Raw genomic sequence first — 13,039 nt, 5'->3', positions numbered from 1 at the left:
CAGAATCCAAACATCCTCTGGTCAGTGCAAGCAGAGGCGTTCCTCTAATGATGTGGACTTGATGTGATGCAGTATGAATGTCATGGATAATTCAGACCAATGGGGAGAAAGAGAATAAACAACGGTGTTTAAACACCTTCTGCTCCCTAGGCGTCACCCCCCAGCCTCCCCTTGAGGGCTCCTGACCAATTTAACAGCCCGATACATATTGGAGAGTACCACCCTACTTGCACTACTGTTTGTACCTCTCTCCCTTCTCTACTGCGCCAATGCAGCCTTTGGGCACCATCCCCATTCACAGAGCCTCTTCCCTCCAAAACAAAAAGACTCGACAGCTCCGACTGCATGTTCCTCCTTCCCCCGCCCCACCCTGCGTCTCTGAGGCTCAGGAAAACTGAGCCCTGGAGACTCCCCGAGGGGCAGGTGGGTGCGAGGGCCCCTTGGCTGATGGAGGGCCGGCCGCTTGATTGAATGCGGCAGCTCAGCCAGCAGGGGGCAGTGAATCCTCCCTGTAAGAGGCTCTCTACGCAACGAGTCCCTTCCTCTCTATGATTACCTGTGTTACACCGAGGGGACAGCTTTGGCCGTGTGGGATGGACAAGACCGGCGGGGCTGGATCCGCCGATGGGGATTGTAGTTCCCTAAGGCCGCACGTCCCCAGCACCATGAAGGGTGATGGCGCGGACGAAGGACTACGAATCCCAGAATGCACCAGGCAGCAGGCAGACCTGTCACGTGATGAGCAATATGGCTTCCTAGTGTCAGATGGGGCTTTCGCCTACGGGTGACGGGGGTTTGTGAGCGCAGCCGGCCCGCGGGCCTGAGCTGCGCGAAGCGGTGCGGACATGCAGAAAATCAAGTCACTGATGACCCGCCAGGTAAGGGGGAACGGGGCGGAGTGTGAGGGGCATAGGGGCGGAGCGGGGGAGGTGTGTGAGACTCAGATCCGGGGCCGGGGGGGGAATAAGAAAGGGCCCAGTTGGGGGCCGTGTGTCTGTGGAGGGGCGCAGTTCCTTACGTGGGCAGGGATTGCGGGGCTGAGCTGGGGGGCGGTCAGACGTCGCTCCTCAGGGAACTGTATGGGAGTGTTGCAAAGAGGGATCGCGGCCCTTCTATGGGGTAGTGGGGGTGGGATGAGGCTTTAGGGTGACTGGGGGTGTGTGTGCGTGCGCGCGCGCTGGGCTGAGGAAGTGATGCCCCCAGTCTCTGCATGGGGATTGCCACATGTGCGTATCCGAGAGTATAGAGGCCCACGGTGTCTGAACAAGGAACACCAGTGTGTATTATATTGGGGCTAAAGTGGGGTGCTGGAAAAACGATGAGTTGCGGTGGCACTTGGGAAGAGAGGAGATGTAATGTGCCTCAGAGGTACCCAATTTTTGCTTTTATTTGCACTTTGAACCCCAAATAAATTTCAAAATATTAAATGGTTTATTCTGTCCTATTATTTGTTCCTTTTTTATGGTACAGATCACAAGGTGTCCTTCGAGTTCCCTTGCTCTAGTGCAGTTTTACCTTAAAACTTTTCCTTGTAATGTGGTTTTGTTTTTTAGTGACTGTAAGTGTTCAAAAAAAAAAAAAAAAAGAGGGGGGAGGGGAGTTATGGCAGGGTTTTGAAGTAGCATTGGAAACATTTATATTAGAGCACATTTAAACAACTCTTGATAAGCACTTGAAAACCTGTTCCAATATTTTGAGTCTTTGTTACCTCTCTCTACTTTCTATTGATTATCTTTATAGTTCAGACAGTCTAATGCACATTATAGTCTGCTTGTTCAAAGGTCTGTTTTTTTAAAATTGATATTTAAGTCAGGTATCCTCCCATTGATCTCTGGAAATTAGGCCACTTTTACCTGTGTGCTTAACTTTATCTGTGTGCCTAACAAATTTAAAAAATATGGTCTGTCACAAAAAGCCAAAGGGTTCTAGTTAACTAAATGTCAAACTCTGTGAACTGTAGAAGATTAGAAGGGGGAAGGGCGGTATTATATTCAGGCTTGTAGTTCCAGTTTCTCAAAGCTGTACTGGAGACAGCAGCCAGTAAGTATCTGGGACATTTTTCAAACCCCAGAAGTAATGTTCTGGTGAGAAACCCAGCTCCCCTCACACACCTAGATACTGGGAATGGTGTGGATGCTGGATTCTACTGGAGTCATTATTGCTGCTTGAGGGCTCAATAGTATATCACCCTGCTAGGAGGCATCTGATCAATTTGAAGTCTCTTTCCTGCTGAGAGTTTCCTGTCCATCACCCCACATGCAATCCAGCTCATTGCTGCGAATGAGGTGGTGGAGTCCTCTCTTATTCTGTTCCAGCACCGCGCTACTGTCAGTTTAGGGGAGGCTCTCCCTTCTGCATTCCTTCTCCCAGCTCCATTTTTCTCCAGTCCTTTTCTGTGGCTAGCTTCTTTGCCTTTATCTAGTCCTAGCTTTTAGTAGTAGCAGAGTGAAACTGACATATGTAACTATTGTCGGGGTTCTCAATACTACAGATGTAAAAAATCAGTCTTGTTGATTTCAGTCTGTTGCTGCTTAGGAGATGCTTTGGGGTGGCCATAGAGAAGCTGAAGCTGTTTGTGTGCAAACCCAGGAAGACTGCAATGAATTAACCTTCAGCGCATGAATTGTCTTCTAAATGTATAAGCAAGAAACTCCCCATAAAGTTTAAATTCTCTCGAAATTAACGGCATGGGCTCCTCCTATGCTACTCACATACCGGGTCCAGAGTTGTTCAGTAACTAAGTGAAAGCAAGAAGACGTAGAAAATGATTTGATGTCAAAAGCAATGCAAGGGAACTTTTTTAAAAATATACATTAAGAATGGTGAGAATATGAAATAATGCTACAAAAAATATTCAGTGTTGGAGTGGGTGGAATATTAGTCCAGTGTGGGAAAGTTTAGTTTCAGAATTATTTTAAAATTCTTAGTCCTGGGGCCAGGAATGATGTGATCCCGTGGTGCCCAACCTTATTACACAGGTGGGCCATAGAAACCTAAGCACAGCCTTGAGTGGGCCAAACAGAAGATACATATTTTAATAAGATTTAAACTCACCTTTTATTGATTGTATTGATTTTATATTTTAAGTTCAGCTTGTTTCATATGTATTTAGATAGGTTGTTTCCATGTACAGTATTGTCTGTTTACACATTTGTATAAACTAAAATGATGTAAACATGACAAAATGCTAATAAATTGGCCGTTTGTATATTGTGTTGAAGTAGGCTGCAGGCCTTATGAAATGCGCTGGTGGGCTGTGTATGGCCTGTGGGCCATAGAATCACACAGAATATCAGAGTTGGAAGGGACCTCAGAAGGTCATCTAGTCCAACCCCCTGCTCAAAGCAGGACCAATCCAATTTTTGCCCCAGATCCCTAAATGGCCCCCTCAAGGATTGAACTCACAACCCTGGGTTTAGAAGGCCAATGCTCAAACCACTGAGCTATCCCTCCCCCAAAAAGAATGGAAGCATAGAATATCAGGGTTGGAAGGGACCTCAGGAGGTCATTCTTGACCTGCTGCTCACAAACTGGGAAGAATTAGTAGGGGAAGCAAAAGTGGATGAGAACCTGGGAGGTAGTGACCATGAGATGGTTGAGTTCAGGATCCTGACACAAGGAAGAAAGGAAAGCAACAGAATACGGACCCCGGACTTGAGAAAAGCAGACTTTGACTCCCTCAGGGAACTGATGGGCAAGATCCCCTGGGAGAATAACATGAGGGGAAAAGGAGTCCAGGAGAGCTGGCTGTATTTTAAAGAATCTTTCTTGAGGTTACAGGGACAAACCATCCCAATGTGTAGAAAGAATGGTAAATATGGCAGGCGACCAGCTTGGCTTAACAGTGAAATCCTTGCTGATCTTAAATACAAAAAAGAAGCTTACAAGAAGTGGAAGACTGGACAAATGACCAGGGATGAGTATAAAAATATTGCTTGGGCATGCAGGAGTGAAATCAGGAAGGCCAAATCACACCTGGAGTTGCAGCTAGCAAGAGATGTTAAGAGTAACAAGAAGGGTTTCTTCAGGTATGTTAGCAACAAGAAGAAAGTCAAGGAAAGTGTGGGCCCCTTACTGAATGAGGGAGGCAACCTAGTGACAGAGGATGTGGAAAAAGCTAATGTACTCAATGCTTTTTTTGCCTCTGTCTTCACGAACAAGGTCAGCTCCCAGACTACTGCACTGGGCAGCACAGCATGGGGAGGAGGTGACCAGCCCTCTGAGGAGAAAGAAGTGGTTCGGGACTATTTAGAAAAGCTGGACTTGCACAAGTCTGGATGTGTTGCATCCGAGAATGCTAAAGGAGTTGGTGGATGTGATTGCAGAGCCATTGGCCATTATCTTTGAAAACTCATGGTGAGCGGGAGAAGTCCCGGACGACTGGAAAAAGGCTAATGTAGTGCCCATCTTTAAAAAAGGGAAGAAGGAGGATCCTGGGAACTACAGGCCAGTCAGCCTTACCTCAGTCCCTGGAAAAATCATGGAGCAGGACCTCAAGGAATCAATTCTGAAGCACTTAGAGGAGAGGAAGGTGATCAGGAACAGTCAGCATGGATTCACCAAGGGCAAGTCATGCCTGACTAATCTAATTGCCTTCTATGACGAGATAACTGGCTCTGTGGATGAAGGGAAAGCAGTGGACGTGTTGTTCCTTGACTTTAGCAAAGCTTTTGACTCTGTCTCCCACAGTATTCTTGCCAGCAAGTTAAAGAAGTATGGGCTGGATGAATGGACTATAAGGTGGATAGAAAGCTGGCTAGATTGTCGGGCTCAGTGGGTAGTGATCAATGGCTCCATGTCTAATTGGCAGCCGGTATCAAGTGGAGTGCCCCAAGGGTCGGTCCTTGGGCCGGTTTTGTTCAATATCTTCATAAATGATCTGGAGGATGGTGTGGATTGCACCCTCAGCAAGTTTGCAGATGACACTAAACTGGGAGGAGAGGTAGATTCGCTGCAGGGTAGGGATAGGATACAGAGGGACCTAGACAAATTTGGAGGATTGGGCCAAAAGAAATCTGATGAGGTTCAACAAGGACAAGTGCAGAGTCCTGCACTTAGGACGGAAGAATCCCATGCACTGCTACAGAGTAGGGACCGAATGGCTAGGCAGCGGTTCTGCAGAAAAGGACCTAGAGGTTACAATGGACGAGAAGTTGGATATGAGTCAACAGTGTGCCCTTGTTGCCAAGAAGGCCAATGGCATTTTGGGGTGTATAAGTAGGGGCATTGCCAGCAGATCGAGGGACGTGATCGTTCCCCTCTATTCGACACTGGTGAGGCCTCATCTGGAGTACTGTGTCCAGTTTTGGGCCCCACACTATAAGAACAATTTGGAAAAATTGGAAAGAGTCCAGCGGAGGGCAACAAAAATGATTAGGGGACTGGAACACATGAGTTATGAGGAGAGACTGAGGGAACTGGGGATGTTTAGTCTACGGAAGAGAAGAATGAGGGGGGATTTGATAGCTGCTTTCAACTACCTGAAAGGGGGTTCCAAAGAGGATGGCTCTAGACCGTTCTCAGTGGTAGCAGATGACAGAACAAGGAGTAATGGTCTCAAGTTGCAGTGGGGGAGATTTAGGTTGGATATTAGGAAAAACTTTTTCACTAGGAGGGTGGTGAAACACTGGAGTGTGTTACCTAGGGAGGTAGTGGAATCTCCTTCCTTAGAATTTTTTACAGTCAGGCTTGACCAAGCCCTGGCTGGGATGATTTAATTGGGGATTGGTCCTGCTTTGAGCAGGGGGTTGGATTAGATGACCTCCCGAGGTCCCTTCCAACCCTGATATTCTATGATCTAGTCCAACCCCCTGCTCAAAGCAGGACCAATCCCCAATTTTTGCCCCATATCCCTAAATGGCCCCCTCAAGGATTGAACTCACAACCCTGGGTTTAGCAGGCCAAAGCTCAAACCACTGAGCTATCCCATAGGTCGGTCACCCCTCATGTACTCAATACCACTTTTAAATCTTTGGGAAAGCTTGGGGTTCATTTAACATTCAATAAGAACTTCCTAATGGTGTCATGTGCCAGGGTTCTCAACCTTTTTATTTCTGAGGCCCCCACAACATGCTATAAAAACTCCACAGCCCACCTGTGACACAACAACTGTTTTTCTGCGTATAAAAGCCATGGCCAGCATTAAGTGGTAGCAATCAGGGCAGTTGCTGGGGGCCCCATGCCACGGGGGCCCTAAAAAGCTTAGTTACTCAGGCTTTGGAGTCAGCCCCGCATGTCATGGCTTGGGGCCCCAGGCTTCGGTCCCGTACGGCCAGGCTTCATCTTTTTTCCTGGGCCCCAGCAAGTCTAATGCCGTCCCTGCTGGGCGGACCCCCTGAAACCAGCTTGTGGCCCTCCAGTGGGCTTGGGAGCTTCCCTGGTTGAGAACCACTGTTATACACTGTAAACACTGCTAAAAATAACGATGGGGTAAAACGGATATCTGAATTTCTTATTTTTCAGCTACCACTTTGAATTGCTTGATATTTTGAGTCTTGGCCTGATTGAGGTGGTGAATTCTTTTGGTTGGTGAGGGCAATTGAGGTGGAGAATGTGTTTGGGTTTCCAAAGTTCATAATAAAATCAGACAAGTAAACCTGCAAAAAGTGATGTTTTTTCAACCTGGAAGGTGAAACATTAAAAAAATATAGTGAGTAGAAAAAATGATGCCCTTAGCAAAAATCATCTGTTTACTCCCTGTCAGAGACTTCATCAGTCTCAAATTTGTTCGCTTTAAATGAAAATGAAATTTTTCTCGTTGCAAACTCGTACTTAATTTCTAATAATGCTGAACAATGCTTATGTAATATTACCTAGCATTTATACAATGCTTTTAATTTGAGGGTCTCAAAGAACTTCACAAAGTCCCCCTTTAACAGATGGAAAAACTGAAGCACAGACATTAAATGCCTGACTTTCAGAGAGTCTCAGGACTCATATCTCTAGTACAAGTCAATGAGAGTTTTGGGGGATAAGTATGTCTGAAACTTGAGCCCTAAGTGACTTGGCTGAGGCCTCAGAGGCAGCTGGTGTCAGAGCCATGTTTAAAACTTCGGAGTTCCTTGCTCTCAATCATGTGCATGCACTGATAGAATTTATACATGTAGAATAACAGAATGTGATTTGCTTTTCTGCCTCCATGTTGCCTCTGTGTTTCTGATAGTATTAAAAGCTAGTTTTTTGTCAGTAAGTTAACCAGGCCTGATTCAGAAGACACATTGGGAACAGATACGTGCCATCAGTTTGCCTTTTAGATTGTCACATTTTAAAATTATTAACATGCTTAACATTCAGTAAACTTTTATGTATTAGTTGGCTGGATGATACAGCCTGTATCCTATATCAAATCTTGCCATCATAAGAACATTATCTGTTTCCATGATTAAAATTCTTTGAAAGAAACAATTATTACATAATTGCTAAAATTTGGAGTGTACTGTTTTTTCCTCTGCTAATAAATATAAAGGGAAAAGTTTAACAGTTTTATATGGTAAATAGTTAAGTGTTGCATTATACAGAAATGACAATTATGCTACAAAGGAGGTGGCACTTAATTTGAATTAAAGCTTTTTGATGCCATTAACTCATCAAACTAACAGAATAGGGTACATTATGTTTTGAGTTACATTTGCCTTTTAAACACTGAATAACAGATGTGGGAGTTGACAAGATGGTACAATAGAAAGTAAGTATTAATTGTAAAGAAATGCTAATCTCTTTGTTCATGAATTTTACTGATGTGGTGCAGGCTCTGGTCCCAAACCTGCAAATACTTTGAATAAATTACCCATGTTATTAGACCCACTGAAATATTTGACATGAATCATGTTTATTAAAGCTACTGTATATAAATTTTTTTCCTGCAGATAAGATCTTAACATGGTTTAGTTGCAAGATGTACAGAATTGACTAGCTTAACTAACTGTTCCATTTCTTTTTTAAGGGTCTCAAAAGTCCACAGGAGAACGTTCATGACCTCAGTCCCGTTGAGAATTTTCGGATTCCTAGCAAGGTGTGACCCATAGATATTCTTTTGGTTCTTGTTTGTTTTAATGTTTCTGGTTTTTTGTTCTTAAACATAGTAGGCAACTCTTTTCTTTTTCCCATCTATTTGGGACATGTTTGTGTTGAAAGTTTTTGCTGTTTTCTTTTCCACAAGCGGAATGAGTGAGTTCTTCAACAGGTCTAGTATCCAGGGAGTGAGAATGTGCACTGAGTCAAAATTAAGATGGGCTTCCAGGGAACTCAACAATTCTTATATTGTTTTCTGCTCTTAATCCCAATTTTTCTTCCTACGAGACTAAAATTTACAAAAGCCATACTCTCTCCCCATTGAAAGGTACAGCATGCACCTCTGCCCTCCGTGTCCAGCCTCTTTATCGGTTTGTTAGCATAAGTATATTCCTCATAGTTGGAGATTTTTAATCATAATATCTTGCAGTTATGTCAACAGATAAGTGGCTTTCTACCTTATGCTTCACAATTACTAGAGGTATATAATGATCCCAGAAAAGCAAATTGCTCTGTCTCACTGCTCAGGTAATGTCAGTTGCTGATAAATACAGAAAACATGCTGCTGTCATGACAATCATGCGAAAAGGTGGGGCTTAATTCTCAATACATCTTCCAAGTGTTGGTTGCAAGATTTGCTGTGTCCATTGCCCCATTGATTTTACTAATGTGCTTGAACCACGCATGATCTATTGTAAATGATGTCATAGCTCAGTCATTTTGGCTTTAACCTATGAGTTATAAAAGGTACTGTCTTCAGCTTCTGAAGGTGGGGAGGGGTCGCTCAGTGGTTTGAGCATTGGCCTGCTAAACCCAGGGTTGTGGGTTCAATCCTTGAGGGGGCCATTTAGGGAGCTGGGAAAAAATAAAAATTGGGGATTGGTCCTGCTTTGAGCAGGGGGTTCAACTAGATGACCTCCTGAGGTCCCTTCCAAGCCTGATATTCTATGATTCTATACACAAAAGTACCTTTTATAATGCACTGCTTGTGTTGAGGGAAATGAGAAAATCAATCATATAAAATAAAAATATTCCCAAAAGAAATAAAATGTAATACCGCCTATCTTTAGTGTCTTTTCATAACATCTGAACTGATGCATAACTTATGTTCTAGTGGTACGCAGGCATTAATTCCAAGGAATATGTACATTACATTCCCAGTGACCTCAAGAGTACTGTCTCACCTCCTTGGTCCAATTCATAATTATACAAATTCCTACTATCCACTAAGTTACAGTTTCGAGGTGTCAAATTGAAAATAGTCTTTTTTGCCAAGTCAGTATTTTCAGCTAACAATTACCCCTGGGCTACTTTTATCTTGTGTTTTTGTTACACACACACACACACACAAAAAGCTATTATACTTCAGTATGGTAATTATGTCTTGAAACATTCACAATGGCAAAACAAGCTAATTTTAATTATCTAGTGTTTTAGCTCAGGCATTTACAGTGAAGTAAGTAAACGTGACAATCCTTCACTATCATACCCAGTGGGGCCTGATTCTGCAACTCTTCTATGAGCAGAATCCCATCAAAGTTAACGGGCATTCTGCACTTAAATTGACTAACAGACTTTATTTGCATTATTGTTAAAACGTGTGACTTGATTTTTTCAGAGATGCTAAATACCTGCAACTTCCCTAGAAATCATAGTGATTGTGATGCTCAGCACCTCTGAAAATAAAGCTGTTGGTCTTTCCTGTGTTGCTAGTGTAAAACTTTGAAAAATGTCTCTTCTTCCAACAAAACCATTCTATTAGTATCTTCAGGTGAGGGACTTTCTAAATGACTTGTTATGGTTATGTTTTAAAGTCAGTGATACTTACAAAATAGCTTCTTAAATAGATTGCTGTAATCCTTTCCTACCCAAGATTGTGTATGAGGTTTTATTGAGGCTGTCAGATAAATGAGGAACAAGTTAAAATCTGAATTTATTATCAGATTCTCTTGACCAGCTATGCTATATCTGGCACAATTCCTAGGTGTGGGCTCTAAGCAGTCTCATGTAGCAGCTTTATGCGTTCACATTTTTGTTTTTAAGGAAAAGTTTTATAATTGTCATAGCAGAAAGATATAGAACCCCACCCCCAGACTAGATGAAACATGGGGTTAACATTCCTACTTTTCTGGAAGCGTAGATTCTGGTTTCCTGTTTGGCAAAGAGTCAAGGCCAAAGCAATTACAATGTGAATGACAGTAATGGAGAGCAATTTTCAGTAAAAGTAAGAGAGTTCAGTTGGTCAAAGTTTTGGATTCCCCCCCCCCCCCCCCCCGGAGTTCCTGTCTGATTGGCTATCCTGTACCTCTTGGCATATGCGTGTGTTTGGGACTGATAGTGCATTTGTTGCCATGGCAGCATACTGATGTCACAAACAGGATTATGATATAATTATAGGATCAAGCAGCTGGGCTGGAAATAAACTAAATCCTCTTAACATTTATTATTTTATAAAGATATACAAAATTGTACACAAACATGCACTCTTTCTACCAGAAGATAAAGAAAAAATCAGAAAAAATAAACTTTAATTTCTTAAAACAGTAGGAAAAATCCCAAGGGGGAACTTGCAAAGCTTCTTACTTCCTGCTCATGCTCTAATAAAATGTACTTGCCCTAAACCTAGATATCTGGAATAACAAAATGTCCCAACCAAATACAACACATGTATGGTATTGCTCTTATTATATGAGAATACTTCTGTATTCAGGGTGGCACTTCTAAATTGTGCTAAACCAAATATTGGTACTGGCTCCTATTTCAAAAACTGTATTAATGACATTGGAAGATGCCCAAACTGGAAGAACATGAAGCCTTCATGAATCACAGGAAGGAACATATGCTGTTCATAGATAATCCTAGGGTGTATTGTTTTAAATCAGTGATTTAAATCACTAAGCAGGTAACCTTGATTTTAAACTGTTATGTTGGAAAAGATCATATTGGAAAAAATAACCCCAACTATACATACAATATAATGGGGGCTAATTTAACTACAACTAATCAGGAAAGAGATCTTGGAGTCATTGTGGATCGTTCTCTGAAGACGTCCACGCAGTGTGCAGCGGCGGTCAAAAAAGCGAACAGGATGTTAGGAATCATTAAAAAAGGGATAGAGAATAAGATGGAGAATATCTTATTGCCCTTATATAAGTCCATGGTATGGCCACATCTTGAATACTGCGTACAGATGCGGACTCCTCATCTCAGAAAAGATATACTAGCATTAGAAAAGGTTCAGAGAAGGGCAACTAAAATGATTAGGGGTTTGGAACGGGTCCTATCTGAGGAGAGATTAAAGAGGCTAGGACTTTTCAGTTTGGAAAAGAGGAGACTAAGGGGGGATATGACAGAGTTATATAAAATCATGAGTGGTGTGGGGAAAGCGAATAAGGAAAAGTTATTTATTTGTTTCCATAATATAAGAACTAGAGGCCAACAAATGAAATTAATGGGCAGCAGGTTTAAAACAAATAAAAGGAAGTTCTTCTTCACACAGCGCACAGTCAACCTGTGGAACTCCTTGCCTGAGGAAGACTAGGACTATAACAGGGTTTAAAAGAAAACCTCCATGAATTTATCCAGTTAAGTCCATTAATGGCTATTAGCCAGGATGGGTAAGGAATGGTGTCCCTAGCCTCTGTTCGTCAGAGGGTGGAGATGGATGGCATGAGAGAGATCACTTGATCATTACCAGTTAGGTTCACTCCCTCTGGGGCACCTGGCATTGGCTACTGTCGGCAGACAGGATCCTGGGCTGGATGGACCTTTTGGTCTGACCCAGTATGGCCATTCTTATGTTCTTATGTTTTCCATTTATACTTTTTGGTTATTTTCCTAAAGGAAGGTTGAGTTTCATCATTGGTAACTATTAAAACATGTTGGTTTGCAACTCTATATATCCTTTACATTAAATTTGATTCCTTTTGCTAACCTGGGGTCTACATTATATTTAGTCATATTTATTTAAGCAGTTATACTGCTTAACTTACATATATGCAGAATCTTAATTTTTTTACATTTGTATTATGTTAGAAAATGATTCATTATGCATTTCTTATTTACTAGATGGTTAATTTATTTGTGATTGGTGTTCAGCTCTATTTGGATGGAAATTCAAATTCAATTAAAATGCACAAAAAAAGCATGTTTTTTGTTTTTTTGGGTTTTTTTGTTAAAGAAACCTTCCTTAAGTGTGCTGGAAACATAAGAAAAAAAGTTGTTTGAAACATGTTTTTCATTAAAATCTCATTTTATTAAACAAAGGAAACGCTATCTATAGGTAGTAAATTAAACTTTCTGATCACCACATCCTTCAAGATTTTAGCACTAGTAGTTCTACTTTTTATTCATAGATTAGAAGGGAAAACAAGCTTTCCTGCTTTTTCAGCTGCTAATTGGTTTCTTAACTTTGAATGACCGAGTCATTGAACTAACTTATTTGAATAAACTGAAATGAAGCAGGTATTTGCTCTGCATCTGCAGAAGAGGTTACTTCTCTGAAAAGACAGTTTAGCTTTTTCAACAAGCTTTGGTTCCAGGTGCTCAGCCAGTGACTTCCATCAGTTAAGTTGTTTGGCTTTTTCTGTAAAACTTGGCAGCAAATATATACTAAATATTTTGTGTATTTAATTTAAATTATTTTAATAGATTTATAATAAGTTTAGCGCTTAACATGGGTTATCAGTTTCAAATTTAATTTTAAATATGTTTAAATAGGCTGTAGAGAACATGAAGGGGAGGAATACGTTGAAGTTAGATTGTGTCCTTGCTGATATGAAGGACAGAAAAGTTCTCTGGTCTTGGTTTTCAGAAACTGTTGGTCTGCAGACTGCTTTGGTTTCCAATTAAGATTACTTAAATAACAACTCCTCCCATGCCAATCCTTGTTTTAAAAACAAAACAAAGAAAATGTTCTGTTAAGGGTATCTTATGGAACACACACAACCATCGTATTTCAGTCAGCATTATTTTATATTAATCAATTGAACTAACAGACTCTGCAACTCAGACAGAAAATTTCCATCCA

The 13,039-nt window shown here is 41.7% G+C and overlaps 1 protein-coding gene across 5 annotated transcripts in view; it reads left to right on the top strand.

Moving 5' to 3' along the window:
* Positions 1-717: 717 nt before the first annotated feature.
* Positions 718-13,039, top strand: part of VPS50 (VPS50 subunit of EARP/GARPII complex) — a 194,419-nt gene continuing 182,097 nt past the window's right edge. For 2 of the 5 annotated variants that reach the window (XM_077808090.1, XM_077808088.1), the window contains exons 1-2: positions 718-878; positions 7,943-8,011. In XM_077808090.1, the coding sequence (XP_077664216.1) occupies positions 846-878; positions 7,943-8,011 (102 nt within the window). In that variant the 5' untranslated portion in view covers positions 718-845. Of the gene's footprint in view, positions 879-7,942; positions 8,012-13,039 lie in introns of those variants that run through there. The other 3 variants (XM_077808089.1, XM_077808091.1, XM_077808092.1) reach the window with 3 other exon arrangements.

The sequence above is a fragment of the Eretmochelys imbricata genome, chromosome 2, assembly GCF_965152235.1.
Source record: "Eretmochelys imbricata isolate rEreImb1 chromosome 2, rEreImb1.hap1, whole genome shotgun sequence".
In the NCBI taxonomy this organism is placed as follows: domain Eukaryota; kingdom Metazoa; phylum Chordata; order Testudines; family Cheloniidae; genus Eretmochelys; species Eretmochelys imbricata.
Note: the sequence above shows the minus strand (reverse complement) of the source record. Positions and strands in the feature narration are given on the sequence as shown.